This window comes from Semicossyphus pulcher, unplaced genomic scaffold (genome assembly GCF_022749685.1).
Source record: "Semicossyphus pulcher isolate SPU_LCO1_2020_fin unplaced genomic scaffold, fSemPul1.0.p SCAF_26, whole genome shotgun sequence".
Lineage (NCBI taxonomy): Eukaryota > Metazoa > Chordata > Actinopteri > Labriformes > Labridae > Semicossyphus > Semicossyphus pulcher.
Window position 1 is genome coordinate 3,520,253 of NW_027211700.1, and position 17,612 is coordinate 3,537,864.

The 17,612-nt window shown below is 41.5% G+C and overlaps 1 protein-coding gene across 1 annotated transcript in view; it reads left to right on the plus strand.

Annotated features, from left to right (window-relative positions):
* Positions 1–1,051: 1,051 nt before the first annotated feature.
* LOC138604541 (alpha-2-macroglobulin-like protein 1) overlaps positions 1,052–17,612 on the plus strand; it is a 42,740-nt gene continuing 26,179 nt past the window's right edge. The window contains exons 1-16 of the mRNA XM_069676472.1: positions 1,052–1,168; positions 1,318–1,466; positions 4,077–4,254; positions 4,743–4,899; positions 6,837–6,889; positions 8,023–8,043; positions 8,539–8,707; positions 8,805–8,889; positions 9,779–9,896; positions 10,002–10,122; positions 10,216–10,325; positions 12,095–12,250; positions 12,472–12,702; positions 13,061–13,124; positions 15,950–16,095; positions 16,261–16,410. Of these exons, the coding sequence (XP_069532573.1) occupies positions 1,052–1,168; positions 1,318–1,466; positions 4,077–4,254; positions 4,743–4,899; positions 6,837–6,889; positions 8,023–8,043; positions 8,539–8,707; positions 8,805–8,889; positions 9,779–9,896; positions 10,002–10,122; positions 10,216–10,325; positions 12,095–12,250; positions 12,472–12,702; positions 13,061–13,124; positions 15,950–16,095; positions 16,261–16,410 (2,025 nt within the window). The remainder of the gene's footprint in view (positions 1,169–1,317; positions 1,467–4,076; positions 4,255–4,742; positions 4,900–6,836; positions 6,890–8,022; positions 8,044–8,538; positions 8,708–8,804; positions 8,890–9,778; positions 9,897–10,001; positions 10,123–10,215; positions 10,326–12,094; positions 12,251–12,471; positions 12,703–13,060; positions 13,125–15,949; positions 16,096–16,260; positions 16,411–17,612) is intronic.

Sequence of the window (17,612 nt, forward strand, 5' to 3'; positions counted from 1 at the left end):
TGTACGTCGCTTTGGACAATGAAATTGTGAAATTGTAAATTGTAAATGTTCTCTACTTAAACCTGCCACGTGTTTAAAAGTGTTACAAATGTGCTTAAGTTGCACAAAGAATATTGACATTTGCTTTTGCAGTTTAGACCAAACATTGCACAGCCGACAACGGTTAATATGTATAGTATGTGTTTACAGATGAACTGAAGAAACCACACTGTGAGGTGGAACCTGGCAGCACACAGCCAGTGCCACCCTGAAGCAGTACATCCTTGTTCTTGATCCACCCAGGTCCTGTTTAACTGTCTCATGACCGATCTCAGCTGACGTGCTGGACAACCAAGAGAGAGAATAACCCTGAAGAAAAAAATTGAACAAATTTGAAAAATCATGTTGTCCTACTATGTCGAATGAACAAATGAACACATTTTGATACCATGTGCAATATTACGTTTAAAGTGTAACTGCACCCACAGGTCTGACCATAACTCCAACCACTGCACAATTTTGAAAAATCCTCAAAGTGGGCAAGGGCCTGGGAGGGGGCTGGGAGGGGGTGGCTGTGTCCGGCAGCTCAGTGATGTCCCCTCCACTGGACAGAGAGCACTTTAGTGTGGTGGAGGACCGTGGTGGACATCGTGGTGGTCCCCAGCCTTATCAGTTCGAGCCAAAATGAGGTCAATATTACTTCTCATTATTATCATGTACAAGAGCCAATACTACTGTCTATGTAATTGCCATGTAATTTATTGTTTTTCTATTAGGCAATTTTTTTTTTAATTTAACCCGACACTTTATTTTTTTACAATGCTCTGTTGAGTTACTCCTAATTGGTCCTTTTAAGTGGCAATGATTTTGCACAGGCATGGCAGTACTCTAATGTGGGTAAGTGTGCACTAGAGTATAGATTTTGTTCTTACCTAAAAACAAATCCGAGATGTGAATGTCAAATACTAGACACCATACGACACTACTAGATACAGACACTACATCATTATTAAAGCTGTACCTGGTTTGAACTCACACAACACATTTTAATCAGCTGTTCTGCTTGGCAAACATGTACATCTACTGTAAGCTCACATGGCAAAAATCAACCAGCAACCACAACCTTGGGCTTTCGGATCTACCTTTCAGAAAGCGGAACTCCTTTGACAAAAGGAAGGAGGCTGCAAAGGTCCAACAAACTTAGGGGGTGTGACTGCAGAGGGAGTGGTTTGGCGATATAAAAGCAAACCACCGCCACCCAAACCACCACCTCCGTTTGGGCAACTTTGTGCCCTGTGTCATCCATCTGTGTCTCTGTGTCATTTTGGCCCGCAACAGGCTGGGAGTGGGTCCTCCTCCAGTGCAGTCCGGTCCGCTCACCTGGTCCGCTTCTCCCCTGCAGACATGACACCTGCGCTCCAAATGTTCGCTGTCATCATCGCAGCAACGCTTCTTCAAACTGCGACCTCATCTGACGTCCCAGACATGTAAGTAAATCAAGATTTGTGCTTTTTGCCGGTGACGCTGAGTGCAGGCACCAGTGTTTGCAGGAGAAGCAGCTGCAAGTGATGGTGTTGTAAAAGCTGTAATTAATGTTGCGTGTGTTATGTTTGGTGACAATGTCTGTATATATAGATGGACGACGTGTCTCCATCTGCTTTCATTGTACATAATTGATGCCAAAATAGCCCCCGAGGCGGGTGCTGCCATCTTGCTATAGTGACGGTATTTGGAGCCAGAGTTGTGCAGTAGAGATCGGCTGGTGGAGCCGCCGGAACTACTTCTGCTAACCCAAACAAACACTTAACTTACTGAAAACACAGCAAAGATCCCGCATGTTGGCATATTTAACAGCAGAATAGCATCTTTGTGTTGGTCTGAAGTTAACATTTACAGATATTGGAAACTTCAATGACTGTAGTGATTGTTTTAGTTAGGTTTCCTCTCGCCGTTCCTCCTCTACTCTGCTAATCCGGAACAGATCGGCTGCAGGAGCCGGATTTGTTGACAGAGCTGTCAATCATCCTTTTCATAGCATCAAATAACTAATTAAAAATAAACTTGTCAGAACACTTGGACGTAAATCAGCATGATAAGAACTAACTATAATGACAGAAGCCATGTTTGAGAAAAATGTATTTAGCGTGTATTTTGATTTTATAGTTTATGTCCCATCTGTTAACATGGAGGAGGCGGGCTTTATGAGCTATACTGCGGCCAGTCAGCAGGGGGCGCTTGAAATGTTTTGGCTTCACTTTTAAGGAACTCTCATGTTGTCCATCTTTTTATACAGCCTATGTTTGGTGTACACAAGGACCAAAATCCATGATCGCCCCCGTCTGGAGGCAGAAAGTCCAGTATTTGGCTTCAGATTGTTATGCAATCTGTAGAGAAGCAGTCCCAAGTGTGTGTGTGTGTATTCATGTTTGTGTTTTCATGTGTGTGTGTATACATGTGTGTGCTTTCGCGTGTGTATGCGTATCAAAGTACACCATCTGCTAGCACTAACCTCCATTTGATAAAAAATGTGCTCATAGCTGCTCAAATTAAAGAAAAACATTGAACAATAAGCAACAACTGATGAAGTCTTCTTTCTCTAATCTGCCACATGTAAAAAAAGAAGTACACATTAAGAACAAATACTTTTTTACCCTTCTTAAAGACACGGGTAGGAATTTTTAAATGGTAATTAAACAGACTAAAATTAATACTGATGCCACTTTAAGACATAAAAGCAAACGAGATCATCAGCTACAAGAATGACTTCAACTATATCTTATTTTTAATAGCTACCTGTAACCGCTGCCACAGGGTCGGTGTCGGACGAAGCGACAAACAGCACGCTGCTGAAACAACCTTTATTTATGTATTCCAGAGTAAAGACTCACACTGAGTGATATGTTTGACTGTTAAAGGGACGCAGGATGTGATGTATCTTTACAAACACTACTTACGCGTACAGGACAGGATCAACAAAGACAGAAGAGGTAGCCTACTGCTTTTTCCACAGGGGTCCCGAAGATCGGGTAGCTTTAAGAGTTTTCAGGTAGTAAGTATTAATGTTTTGACAACTTTTACACCATACATTTGAACACACACAAACTGTAATGATACAGTTGTATACAGATTGTTGAGAACAAGTTTGACATAAAGACTTATTGTATTATTATATTTTAATTTTTGTTATCTACTAAATGTGTTTGATGCAATGACGTTAATAGATGTAATGTAACATAAGCAGTCGTGTTTTCATGAACTGTATTCTTATTCTAATTATTTGTCAGTAACTGAATGTGTTTGATACTGATACATTTAATAAAAGCTTTTTTGCTTTTTTATCTACCTTTAAATGTAGATAAAATGCGGCCCATAATCTGTAACTCTGCAGCCTAATAACAGGAATGACAAACGCAGTATAACCTTTGCAGCTCTTTATTATGCTAACGATCTGACAGTGAACCGGGCAGAGGCATACAGTATTAGGCACAGCTGTTTCCATGACAACAATACAACACAGGCTCTTGTTGCAGAGCTGTGTTTAGCTGCAGATGCTACTTTAGAAGTCGAACTCTTCGCAGCTGACGAGCACTTGTCCTCCAGGCACAGCTTACATTTCATCACAATGTTGTTCTTGTCCCTGCCACCCAAAAGTTCTAAATAAAGTGAATATTTTCACAAAGTAAACGCTGTCCTCTCTGCCATCTCGCTAGTTGAATTATCTAGCAACCCATGCGCACTGACAGCTGTGTTTACCTTCCGGGAAACCAGTCAAGAAGTAGGAAAGAAACAGAAACAGTGATTTTGGGATTTTCTTCTTTTTGTGGTGACAAATGGATAAGGGAAATACAGCTTTTTTTTCTTAGTAACGGATGACCTTTGATGAAAAAATAACTGAGTAACGGGTTGCTTGAATTGCAAAAGTAATGTGTTACGTTACTTGTAACAACAAAGAAAGTAATCTGAGTACCCCCAACACTGTTTAGCAATGACAAGATGTGCCACGTGACTTTTGTTTTGTTTAAACAAAAACAAAAAATATCTGCTTATAGAAAATAAACTTGTTGTTCAAATCTGTAATGTTCTCTCTCTTCATGCAGCATTTTTACAGTGGCGGTGAGTTCCCAGGTGAGAGGAGGGGAACGGGAGACCATGTGTGTGCAAATTCACAGTCCAACGGAGACAACCGTGAAGGTCACCCTTGATGTAAATTCAATTCCCAACCTCATCCTGAAGGAGAAGGTCGACAAGGACTTTTACCGCTGTGTAGAGTTCCAGGTCTGACTCAACACACATACACACAGTCCTTTTGATGTTTCCTTCTGCATTGTCAGTGTCAGCGAGGTGGAATAAAGCAGAACTTAACTTTAAATGTTAATTTGATCCACAGTGTACATCCCTCTCCTTATGGCCTTCCATTAACCCTTTAAAAATGGAGAGGATCTGTTCTTGTAAAGTGTCCTGAGATAGCTTTAGTTAATGTTATGCGCTATATAGATAAAAATGTATTGACCTATTGAATGATTTTTATAAATTGATATTAAACATAAGCCATAATATCTGAAGTCTTCATTGTTTTTGCAACAGAAAGCCACAGCATCTGTTTTGTTGTTTGTTGATGACGCAATATGGAAAGTAACGTGCGCTTTAAACATCAGGCAGCAGAGGGTGGCCAGGATCTAGTTGTTTATTAGCATGTAATGTGGGGCCGTCCAGCTTTAAAGTATTTTAGCTCTCTGACAGATATGTGTTTTCTGGTGTTGCAGGTCCCCACAGTGTCCAGAAAAACTGAGGCAAAAATTACAATTGGTTTTGAGGGGAAGTTCTCCGCTGTAAGCAAGGATACCAAAATCTTCATTTCCCCTCCTTCAGTCATCCACATCGTCCACACTGATAAACCCACCTACAAACCTGGTCAGACAGGTGAGTTTGAGATGTTTTTTGGCTGACCGCTGTAGTCAGCCCTACACATGGGTCTGTATGTGACAGAGAGAGAGTTGCGACATCGCAATGGCAGATCACGGAGCATATTGGACGTCCACTGACGCGTCTCTGTCTCCATGGCTCTGGATACTTTTGTTCGGGGAGTAGGTGGTGCGGCTCCTCCACTGCTCGTCCGCTGTCCTCACCATGTCCGCAGCGCGCATATCCAGGGGTAGTTTCCGGTCTTTGTTTCAAAGGTTTCCGTGGGTTTTTCGTAACAGAAAACGATCTTATTAACATTAGAAACAGGACCTTAATTAACACACAGCAGAAACAACCGTATGAGCTGAGACGGAGAGACACAGAGCGAGCGAGGGGGAGAGAGGGACAGATCGCACCTGAGTTACGTCTGTATGATGTTATTTATTTATTTTTACTAACATAAAAGAAAACTGAGTGAGTGACTCTATGGATCAAATAACTTTCTGGAAAAGTTACAAATAAAGTAAAAAAAAACAACAACTTCCGCACATTGACCTTGGGTCCGTTTCAGAAAGGAGGTTCAACAAACCCCGAGTCTAACCCCGGACTGTGGTGTGATTTACCCTGAGCTGAAAGTCGCTGGCTTTTTGGTTTCAGAACAGCCGATCAGAGTTAGTTCAATCAACTCTGAGTTGGTTCAACCGGAGTTAAGTGCGTGCACGCTGACTGTAAAAAGCCAGAATAATGGAGCTCCGATACCACGATTCACCATGGCAACGGTACACAAAAAGAGGTCCTCCTATGTCACACCAGTGGAGCTTGAAATCCTCACGCGGAAGTTCAGCGAATACGAGCATGTTTTTAGAAAAATAATGTAACACGGCTGCAGCTGCAAAAGAGAGAGAAGCAGCGTGGGAAGAAACCGCTGCTCGAGTGAACGCGTAAGTTTGAACTGGTCTGTTTATTTAATACTTAATCACGACTGGATGGAATAGAAACTAAAATGTATATTAATTTAGGAGTCGAGTGAAACACGCTGCACTGCTTCAGATTTTATAGAATGTTGAACTTGTGTTTCATGAGGTTGCTGGTGTTTAGACGCAACTACCATTTTACTTAAATTGCACGAAGACGCACTAGAGTTAAATTTGGTAAAGTGCACATATAGTTAGTACTTAAACAGTAAAAAATAAGGAGAACACACTGTTCTTACAGAGAAAAATCTGATGAATTTAAGTTCTGTTGAGAGTACATGGTGTGAGAATGTTTTCATCGTCTAAATCAAAACTATGATGACTCACAGATGAAGATGAAACAGCCGGAGTTGACAAGCCGAGCAGGGCTCAGGTAACCTGGGGTGGAGGAGATATGCTCTGCGTCCTTCTTGCGGCAGGTATTTGAGAAGCTGTTGCAGTGGTCACATCCGGATGCATTCAAGTGACTTAAAAAAGTAGGAACTTTAACAAACAGTCTGTGTTTGACCAGTGTTTAGCTGACTGCATGTCAAGGCAATTAAAATCAACACTTGAACAAGAACAAAATCTCCGAATGCAACTCCGAAAGTCTAGAAGTGAGAGATACCTTGGAATGCAACCCCGGCTACAGGTGGAAAGGTGTGGAAGGGAAAATACCTCCGAATGCAACTCCAGTTACATGTGGAAAGGCGACAGGTTACGCTGACTCTTAGTGCAGCATGAAATCCTGCATCACAGGGGACTCCCTTGGGTTCCCTCAGCTCAGCTCTCCTCCAGTGGAGGGAGAGAATTTCACTCTCCACCTCATTTCACACCTAGGTGCGAACAGGGTTTTCCCCTGGCATACCACCTGGCACACAATGGGGTGTGAACTATAGAATTTCATTTAATTTATTTGGAATGTCTCTGTACTGTTTTCTATGTGTTTTATTTAGAGAATGAATTAGATGTTATTTGTTTCCTTCTTCTTTTCCCTTACAGTCCACTTCCGAATCGTCTCCATAGATGATAATTTCATCCCTGTGAAACAAGAGGTACGTTACATTTCTGTTTGTCCTACAGAATTGTGCAATCTTGTATGATTAACTTGTTAACTTGTAGTCTGGTGTGATTTCTACCGAGCAGTCAATTAATCTAAGGAGCAAGGTCTATTTTAGCTCGGAGAGTGGGAGGTTAAAGTAGGGCTGTTTGTTCATTTGGCACACACCATGTTTGCAGTGGCGGCTGATGAAAAATATCCTAGGTGGGGCTGCGCTGTGCAATACTCAGTTTTTAACTAGTCCATGCCGTATCCGTGCCAGCAGTTTTAAAACGTAAACACGGGAAGCAAAATAGTGCATTTACACGGCTACATCCAGCTAGCCTTTCTGGTGTACCAGTTGCGAGAAAATCCTCTGGTGTAGGTTTTACTTTTTTTCACTCGCTTGTTGGTTGATTTTAACATCTGGCTGATCCGGTCCAGTTTCTTTAATCCGTAATTTTTCACTTGAACTTCTCCTCTCGGACGGATTTTGAAGAAGAGAGCGTACAGAGTTGTTTGCGGTTTCAGCGTCCATCATTGTAATTTCCATCACTCATAGACTGATCAGACTTCAACCACTGAGACTAACCGAATTTACCTGAAGGGCGATTTCAGAATCGACGCTTCACGGTGATATGCGCAGATTTTGCCCCAGCAACAGTCCATGATTGGCTACTTGTCTCTGCTTAATGGGCGCTGGAAGAAGCGCCCATAAAGCAGAGACGAGTAGCCTCACACTTGTTTCCCACATATACATATATATATATATTACATATTTAAATAAGTAATTTTGTTAATATTAGTTTTAATAATAAAATAAATAAAAACAAAAACACACTCTCCACTAGGGAGGGCGGCGCCCTAGCGTCCTCTATTGGCCAGCCGCCACTGCATGTTTGACCTAAACATCCGAGTCAATGAAGAGGTGATGTTCTTTCTGTCCAATGAAGGGGCTACAATGCTGGAAGTGCTCAGTCCCTTCAGCTATAATGAAGTTCGTAATTGTAGCTTAAAATCACTGTTGTTTATCATTAGTCAGTGACGGTGTAAAAACACAGATACATTTGAATCAATATTGTCTGTATTGTGCAAATTCTATGTGCACTTCATACACTTTCACATAATTCTTTCTCTTTTCTTTTCCAGTACAAAGTGGTGGCGCTTCAGGTAAGAGTCACTAACTGATTGTGTAGAGACTGGCTCAGGCGCTTGCATGGCACCTCTCCTGATAACTGTTGACTGGTTGCTTAAAATTATAGTGAAGAAATTCATTAAACAAATTAATAACAAATAAATAAGGTACACCTCCAACTCATAATATCTCTTTGTATTCCTCTTGTTTTCAAAGTGAATCCAAGTGCTCTAAACCTGCTTTCTTTCTCATGGCTAGAGGGGCGCGACCCCACTGGCTGATTTAGTCCAATTTTAAATAAGTCTACAAGGAAATGACATTTAGCCTTTCATCAGCACAATAATTCAAAAGGTCCCTGCCTTGTGAAATTAAACATGAACTTGTAGATTTGTCTGGTTTCCAGGCTAGGCTTCATGTCTGTGGATTGTATGTTTCTTCCTTCTTGAAATTTAGATGCTTATGCTGTTCACCAGTAGTAGATTAAATCTCAATCGATTAATTCAACCTTCACAACCTCTGTCTTTATTTAGGATCCTAATTCAAATCGCATCGCCCAGTGGCTGGATCAGCACATTACTGGTGGTATCCTTGATCTTTCCCATGAAATGATTCCCGAGGCGGTAGAAGGAACCTACAAGATCATCGTCACGACGGACAAAGAAGAGAAAATAGAACACAGCTTTACCATCCAGGAATACGGTTGGCTGCTGTTACATTGTTGTTACACCGACCTAAATAATTATGTGTGTTATCTGTACATTTTCAGCTTCATGATTTTCTGTTTCCTTTGTTTTAGTTCTACCAAAGTTTGAGGTAAAGGTAGAATTGCCCAGTGTGATTTCCCTCCTGGACCGAGAGATACCACTAAAGATTTGTGGAAAGTGAGTGACTGGCCAAACAGGATGTGGAGTTTAACAGTGGCACTGTGTGTGTGTGTGTGTGTGTGTGTGTGTGTGTGAGTGTCAGATTTTAAGGGCCCTATTATACATCCGGCATTCAGCGCAAGTGTCATTATTATTTTCCACCCGACGCAGTTGTCATTTCATGCCCAGCGCACACCTTGTGTAAACAGCAAGTGATCTTGTGTCCTCGATTGCACCATGAGCGTGTTGGTTTAAAATGAGGTGTCGTCAGGCAAACGGTGGCGCGTTACTATCTTGAGGATGCAGAAAGAGACTGTGCCATAGACCAACAAAAACCTGGTCTAAAGTCTATGGCGCAGTCTGTCCCTGCTATTTACAGGCGCATTAGTAAGATTGGCATACATAGGCCAGTTCACAATGCGCATTCCTCTGCTTGTTACTAACACAGAGACACACAGCAGCGCTCATCCTCACAAGGAAATATCAGTGCATTTTCTTACACTGTGAAATGAAGTTAATTATAGGACAGAGGCTCTTAAAGGGTATGAGAGCTGACACTTATTGGTTTGATTCGTGTGATTCCCAAAACACACAGATGAATAATTAAGGGACTTAAGCCAACCTCTTTGCCCCTTGTGCCTTACTTTGTGCCCAGATTGTGCGCCACTTAACTAACAGAAGTGGGTCGGACATGCCCTAATTCACTTAGCGCCATGCGGTTTAGACTGTGCAGCTTAGATTATGTAAATAGGGCCCTAAGAGTTATCCACATCTGACGTGAAGGATACAAAAAATACTACGCTTGCTGTCTCTGAGAAGATAGAAAAGGTTGATATAAACTAAATCTATCTTAAATCAGGGTACGTTGTTTCAGTAAAGCATCTCTGTGTCCTTGTGCGTTCTGCAGATACATATATGGGAAACCAGTTTTTGGTTTGATCATAGCAGAGGTCTGCAGAAGAGTCTATCCCTGGTATAAGAGGTATATAATCCATCCTGAAATTTGCAAGGATTTTAACCTGAAAGTGAGTATATCAGATGATATTTAATGTGACTTTCACACACATTGCTTTTTTCCCTAATTCTTTAAATGTAATTTTGTTTGAAATTGACTTGTGATTATCTTGTAGACGGAAAAAGACGGCTGTGCTACACAAGCTGTGAAGCTGACAGAGTTTTTCCCCCAAAAACATAACTTATACTACCAGAACACCTTTGAAGTAAATGCTGAAATTGAGGAGAAAGGCACAGGTAGGCTGACTGGATGCTGGATAATGTTTATTAAGTTATCAACACGAGTTCCTGATCTGATCTGTGATCTGTTTACTGCATGCTACCATCTAGGGGTCACTCTAAAGAGCAGCGGGCAGAGCACATTCACCACTATCATCAGAAAGGTCACCTTTTTGGATGAATCTGAAGCGTACAAACCTGGCCTCCCGTTGGAGGGGAAGGTAAATATTCTTATTAACCCTTTGAGAATGGTCATTTTTACATGATCATGTTTGGCCTGCAGCTCCAACACTGCTGTAATTACTACAATATAATCCTTTGGGGCTATTCCAGGCGAGCAAGTTAAGTCCTCTAAAAGTGCTTATTGTTGCCACTGAAAGGCTCAGGTTGTTGCTTTAGAGGTCTGACAACATCATGGAAAGCATCCCTACAGTACTGAACCACAAAATAAGCTCTCGCTGAGGGAGAAGTCTTGATCTGAAAACTTGTGGCAGGAAGAGTTTGTTGTGTTGGAGTACAGATATCGTGGTTTTATTTTTTTTACCCCCACCAAACAGTTATGCCAGCGTTGCTTAGAAGCTATTTCGGAGCAATCATCCCTGGACACATCGAGACCACCAGCATCAGGCATCAACAGGTCCCACAATTTTCAACAGAAACATTTTTCCTCTGTGGGCATGGGCTCATAGCGATCACAGGAACACAACCAGATTTCAGAGCTTTTAACCTTGCAGCAGCAAAAAACACAGCGTAACAATGCATGAGTGGCCTGAAAATTCTGGTCTATTGCTGCCCCAACCTGTTAATTTGTTTGGTGTTGTAAGGGGTTGAACAGATCCAACACGACACAAAGTCCCACAACAATACTAATAAAACCAAACGTCCGAGGCAGCTGTAACACAGCCAGAGTTCTGCAGGGTAAAATCACAGTTTTTTGTTGATGGAAGTAACTTGGAAGAGAGCAATTTAACAGCTGTTTACATCATCTATTTAATAGTTATCTCTGTTTGCATCCTTTCTGTTCTGTTCACAGACATTCAGAATATCAATCAAAGCTCTACAGTGGCAAAAGAAAGTTCTTTGATTGGTCGCATTTGTCCTGAAAGATTTTACTGCATAAGTAACAACCTGTCTCCCGGCTACCGGCTGAATCAATCTACTGAAGCAACAAGACATTCTGTGTCTACTGGAATTAGACCCTAAAATATGTGGAAAGAGGGGCTCATTTTATAAAGATACCAAAACCTCTTTAGAGATATAATATCAAGTAGTTCAACTTTTGAGCTCTTGAGCACCTCACACTGGTGACTATTTGTTATTATAAGAGCACTCTTCCCAATTTAACCAGAGGTGTACGGCTGACTCCCTTTCTCATGGTTCTAACTCTTGATTTTCCTCGCTTTCGTTTGTAAACTGCCTTCATCTGAGCGTCGAGTTTGTTTCTTGTTCTTTGGATTTTCACTTCTTGTTGAAGTTGTATCTGTAGTCATCCATCTTTTCTTTGTTTGTTCAGCCGTAGTAGATTACTGTTTACTCGCAACACTTACAGAAACTGGAAGTGCAGCCGCTTAGCTCCGCCTACCCTCTCCGGCAGACCAACCACTGCTGGGTGATGGAGAACACGTCACTAACTGGGCACTGCTTAGGATTTTTTCCGCGAATGTCAGACAGCCAGTCCATAAAAATACTAAATACTGCAAATGCAAAAGGCTTTCAACAGCGGGCCATAGGCTCAATCACCATTGTGTTACCTCATTCAGTTATAGACAGAGACTTAACAGACATTTATTTAAATGAAAAAGTTTGAGATTATGACTTTAAATGACCCCTTAATGACCAGCACCACAAGCTTTACATTTTTAGTCCGACTAGAAAAGCTGCACAGTGGCAAAATTTGTAGTAGTAATAGTTTGTGTGCTGCTGAACTTTTAGACATTTTACATCTTTAAAGTCTGCTGTGGGTGAACTTCTTCCTTTGAACTGTTTTCAGGTCAAATTGACGGGTCCAGACGACAAACCTGTCTCCAATGAAGAAGTGTACCTGTCAGCCAATAACAAACAAAGTACCACGCTCACTACAGACATGCAAGGGTTATCAGCATTTTCTTTGGACACCACCAACTGGGAGGGCTCTGTCTCTCTAAGGGTTTGTTTCTAGTTGTCACACACTTATCGTTTTTTAGAAGACCTTCAGCACAGGCTGTCTATAAGTAACTACATCTGTTTAACAATTGTTAATAAGTATGCAGTTTAAGAAACTTTCCACCCTATTGATCGATGAACAACACAGACCTAAACTCTTATATAAGAATTAGAGGTTGATAAGTGAAGGTTGTTGAGTGAAAATTTCAAATGTTGTGTCCACAGGCTTCGCCTAGAGAGATGAAAGACGCCTTTTTTGGGGACAAGATACCCTCACCACAGTACTCTTCAGGTTACCGCACAGTCGCAGAATTTTACTCGAAGAGTCACAGCTTTCTGAAGCTCATGCAGGTCAATGGAAAGATCTCCTGTGACCAACCTGCAACTGTGCGTGCTCAGTACATCATCCGAGGGGAGGAGCTAAAGGAACAGAAAGTCCTCAACTTCTCTGTCCTGGTAAGATTCATGGAAATCAGTGAGACAGTTGGGCGGTAACCTGCTGATTATCTGAATCTCTATAGATTTACTTTGTTATGAACCATTTTGAGGAATGCTGTGTTATTCAAAGTTTGCTTATATACTTATATATATACTAATCACATTATAGGGACACTTCTGAGGAGCTGGAACTGGTGTCGTTGAGTTATTTATTTTAATTAGAGAATACATTTAGTCTTTTTTAAGCCCACATTTAGTTAAGCCTCACAGTCTTTTTTGCAGAAAGGAGGAGGACCTTAATGTGTCGGTTGGATGAAAACTTAATCACAGTTTCCTGTGAAAAAACGCACCTTATATTTATCTGTGTTATTTGTAGGTGATGTCCAGAGGAGGAATTAAGCAGCATAGTCGTGTCCAAAAGCCTGTTGAAGCAGGGGCGGGTAAGAAATGTTTCCAAAAACCAAAAAAACATCTCACCACTTATTATCATGAAAGTGTTTTTTAATTTCTTTTAAGTCAACTTATGAAATGAGTCCCCAATAAATACCTCAAATCTCCTGTTTGAGTGATATGTGGAGTACTTCAACAACAGGGTCACAAACATAGAGATGGTGTTTTTAAAGTTCCCAACTCAAAGATTTCAGTTAAATAAATTTCTCTTTGTCTCTTTGCTGTGAAGTATTGGCACTGAATTGAACCCAGGAGCGACACACAGACAGGAACAAGGTTTAGGGGGTTTATTGATATGTTACGTCAAGAATCTCAATTCCGTGATTATTCTCTGGCTAAGATGTTTTGATGATTAATTTGACATCTATGGACCTTTTTATAAAAAGTGTAGCCCCCAGGTCCCTCCCAAAAATACTGGGAATTTTTGCAAGAGGGCCAAATCCAAGATGGCTGCCGGCACCATCATGAAACAAATACCTATTGAACCAAAGCACCTAGAATCATGTATGAAGGCACTTTTTCATAAAGTTGACCGAGAGGATTATTAGTTATTATTAAACGACTCCCCAAATATAAACTGCCATTACTAAAGCATGCATGTTTGGTAGTTAATAAAATAGCTATGATTTACCATTGTTATTATTTTTCCTTACAGACTGTAAATGTGGAAACACCACATCTTCCCTTCCCAATCAAAAAGACAGTTTTCACTGAACTGGGTGGCCGCCATCTTGGATTTCTGGGTTAAAATGGTGTCATAATGTCAAACTGATGTCAGAATTGGAATCCTCTCAGTTAACTTATATGAAAAAGTGTCTTCAAACATGATTTTAGGTGCTTTGGTTCGAAAGTTAATTTTTCCAGATGGCGCCGGCATCGGTACAATTTTATCAGCCTTTACTTACAAACATGATGTGATTCAATTTCACTTTTTTGCCCAACTAGGTAGGAAGGTTAAGATAAAAAGTAATATATAATGATGAAAATAACATTAACTTACTTTTACTTCAGGATTATAAGAGTGTCATGAGTAACAGCTTCTTTCTTAATGGGGACAGTAATCATGACAACATCCCCCGGAATAACCTGCCCCATTTGTTTAAACCTTGGTGTATTATATATCATGTTAAAGTTAACATCATGACCTACCAGAAGAAATGATCAAACATAGTGTAAAAAGTATAATATACTGTAGAAGGTGTCTTTCATGGACAGTTTTCGATTCCATTCAAAAAGACAGTTTTCACTCAACTGGGAGGTGACCATCTTGGATTTCTGGGTTAAAATGGTGTCATATTGTCAAACTGATGTCAGAATTGGAATCCTCATGGTCAACTTATGTGAAAAAGTGTCTTTATACATGATTCGGGCAGCTGTGGCTCAGTGGTAGAGTTGGTCGCCTTTCAATCCGAAGGTCGGAGGTTCGATCCCCAGCTCCCTCAGTCTACATGTTGAAGTGTCCTTGGGCAAGACTCATGACACGCAAGACACTGAACCCCAAATTGCTCCCGGTAGCCTAGCCAACGGGTATGAATGTGATAACTGATTGACAGTTGGGCAGCCTCTGCCATCAGTGTATGAATGTGTGTGTGAATGTGTGAATGTGACATGTAGTGTAAAAGCAGCTTTGAGTGAAACTAGAAAATATATGTACAGTCCATTTACCATTCTAGGTGCTTTGGTTCAAAAGCAGAGGGCGCCAGCAGCCATCTTGGATTTGGCACTCTAGCAAAAATTCCTGTTATTTTTGGGAGGGACTTGGTGGCTGCATTTTTTATAAAAGGTCCATAGATGTCAAATTCATCAAAACATCTTGGCCAGAGAATGGTCACGGAATTGACGACCGAACTATAACGCTGTGGATGCACAGGAAAACAGGGCTTTCAAAGTCCGTGTGGTCTTCTCTACTGATCCCGGTTGAGTGAGGTGAGTCTGAAGAAGCTTTTAATGCTGCGGTGGGGGCTGGCGAGGTGGAAGCGGCACAAGGAACTGACAGGAGGCACGCTCTGAGAGCTGGCATACTCTGGCAGCATGCAGGTTCAAGCGTGTGACTAATGAGCAGCCACTGATTGCTCCAGACAAGCTGCAGCTGCGGAGACAGAGAGCCCCAGTGCCTCTGGAAGCCACACCTCCCAGCCTACAGAAGAGAGAGAGAAAAACCACACCACAGCCCATCCATTATCTATACCGCTTATCCTGTTCAGGGTCGTGGGGGGCTGGAGCCTATCCCAGCTGTCATTGGGCGAAGAGCGGGGTAGACCCAGGACTGGTCGCCAGTCAATCACAGGGCTGACACTTAGAGACAGACAACCTTTCGCACGCACACCCACACCGGTGGGCAATTTAGAGTCACCCCCGAACCTTACAAGCATGTCTTTGGACTGTGGGAGGAAGCCGGACCCAGGCATGCACGAGGAGAACATGCAAACTCTGCACAGACCTCAAACCGGTGTTTGAACTGATGACCTTCTAGCTGTGAGGTAACAGCGCTAACCGCTGCACCACCGTGCAGCCCCCACAAAACACAAGAAACAGAACACAAAGTGTCCAACCACAACGTTTGCTGTCTTTAAAATCAAACAAATGTGCCCCGAAAATCTTTAAAGAAGCTTCACTTCTTGGTCAGCTTCAGGAAAACCCACTTAGCGTAGCTTCATGCTTATGCACTAGCAGATTATTATTTGCCCGTGTGCAGCACTGTCTGCTGTTTCAAAGTGTGACTTGTTATTTGCAAAATGAGAACGTGTTTGTTTTTGCTTTTGATGTATTTTGCTTGCTGATGTTTGGGCTTGTCTCTCTTGTGTTCTGTGTCCAGTCAACAAAGGAGAGTTGTCCGTGTCACTCAGTCAGGTTAAAAACCTGGCACCATATGCTCAGGTGGTAGTTTACACTGTGTTGCCCACTGGAGAGACTGTGGCTGATAGCATGGACTTCCCCGTTGAGCTCTGCCTCAAAAACAAGGTACCAACTGAATGACCCATTAGGACTTTTTGTAATATAATACCATGAATGAGTCCAATTCTTCAAAGCACGCCTGATACACAAAAGAAATGTGCGTTTTAGATTCTTTGTCCGACCTGATGTCTTCTCATCAGCTCTGACACGACCTCTCTGTGACCTCTGCAGGTGTCCCTGAAGTTCTCCTCTGTTAAACATCTTCCAGCAGAGAAGACCACACTCAGTCTGAAGGCTCACCCAGGCTCCCTGTGCTCCGTCAGGGCCATCGACAAGAGCGTCCTCCTGCTGGAGAAAGAGCAGGAACTCACTGTCGAATATGTAAGTCTTAAACGCTTCTTTGACTTCTGTTAAAGGGGAATTCTTAAACCTTGGCCCGAGCTTTACATATTTTCTTAACTATATCTCAGGACACTTCACAAAAAGAGCAGTTTAAACAATTGATGCTGCCTGTCTGCTTATGCCATATCTTATGTAATGTGATCCTCTGCGTCATGTTTAACTGCTTGTGTTGATTATCCCCTTTATTGTCTTGTGTTTGTTGTTGCTTCTATGTCCTACTTTGCATGATGCTGCCTTATTGTCCCAAGCTTTTTTAGACTGGTTAGCTGTTCACGTTTTGCCTTTTCCTGTTCTGTTTTTTTTATTTGTTGGCCGAGGACAGCAGCTGAACATTAGCCTTTTGGCTAAGCCTTTTTACAGTGATGTTGATTAATGTGCATTGTCCCTGAGAATAAACCAATAAAATAAAAAATAAAATAAATCACGATATAGCATGTTTTATGGTAATTTAACAAATAAGTAGGCCATATGAAATAACCATATGGTAAACCCTTTACATACAAATGATTGACTATAAAGGACTGAAATGTTATTTCAGTTTTTTCAAATAAGCATGGGTGTCAACATTATATTACAAATAACAATAAAAATAACAATATTTATCTGTCCGTTGATTCATAAGAGAAAAAAAAAAACAACCTTGTATGAACTGTAGTTCACTGATTTAATTAAATAGGTACCTTCAAGTACAGGAAAATATTCAAACATTAGTTACTGGCTTTGGTTAAAGGTGTCAAGATTATGGTAAAACAAAAAGTAGAGAGGACCCAGATGCAGAGAATGATTTATTTAAATAAAACATAATACAGAACAAGGCAAAACAAAAGGCTTACCCTGTAAGAGCAAAGAGCCAAGATGGAAATCCACACAGGAAACATGAGGAACAAAGTACTGGATCAAGGACGACAGGTTACATAGACTCAATGAACTCACAGTAACTAAATAAAACAAAGGGTAAACAGGGACAGGTGACACAATGAGGGCAGTGCACACAATCTAAGGCCCAATCCCAATGTGCTGTCCCACTGTCAGATCACAGAGTGTGTGAGGGCTCTGATGCGGACTTTACAACGCCAAATTACGGACTTTCCTGAGGGACTTACCCAGGGTTCATAGCGAACTTGACGTATACAAACGTGATTGTCCAGCCCCCGACTAAATGTAAACAAATGTTCATACAC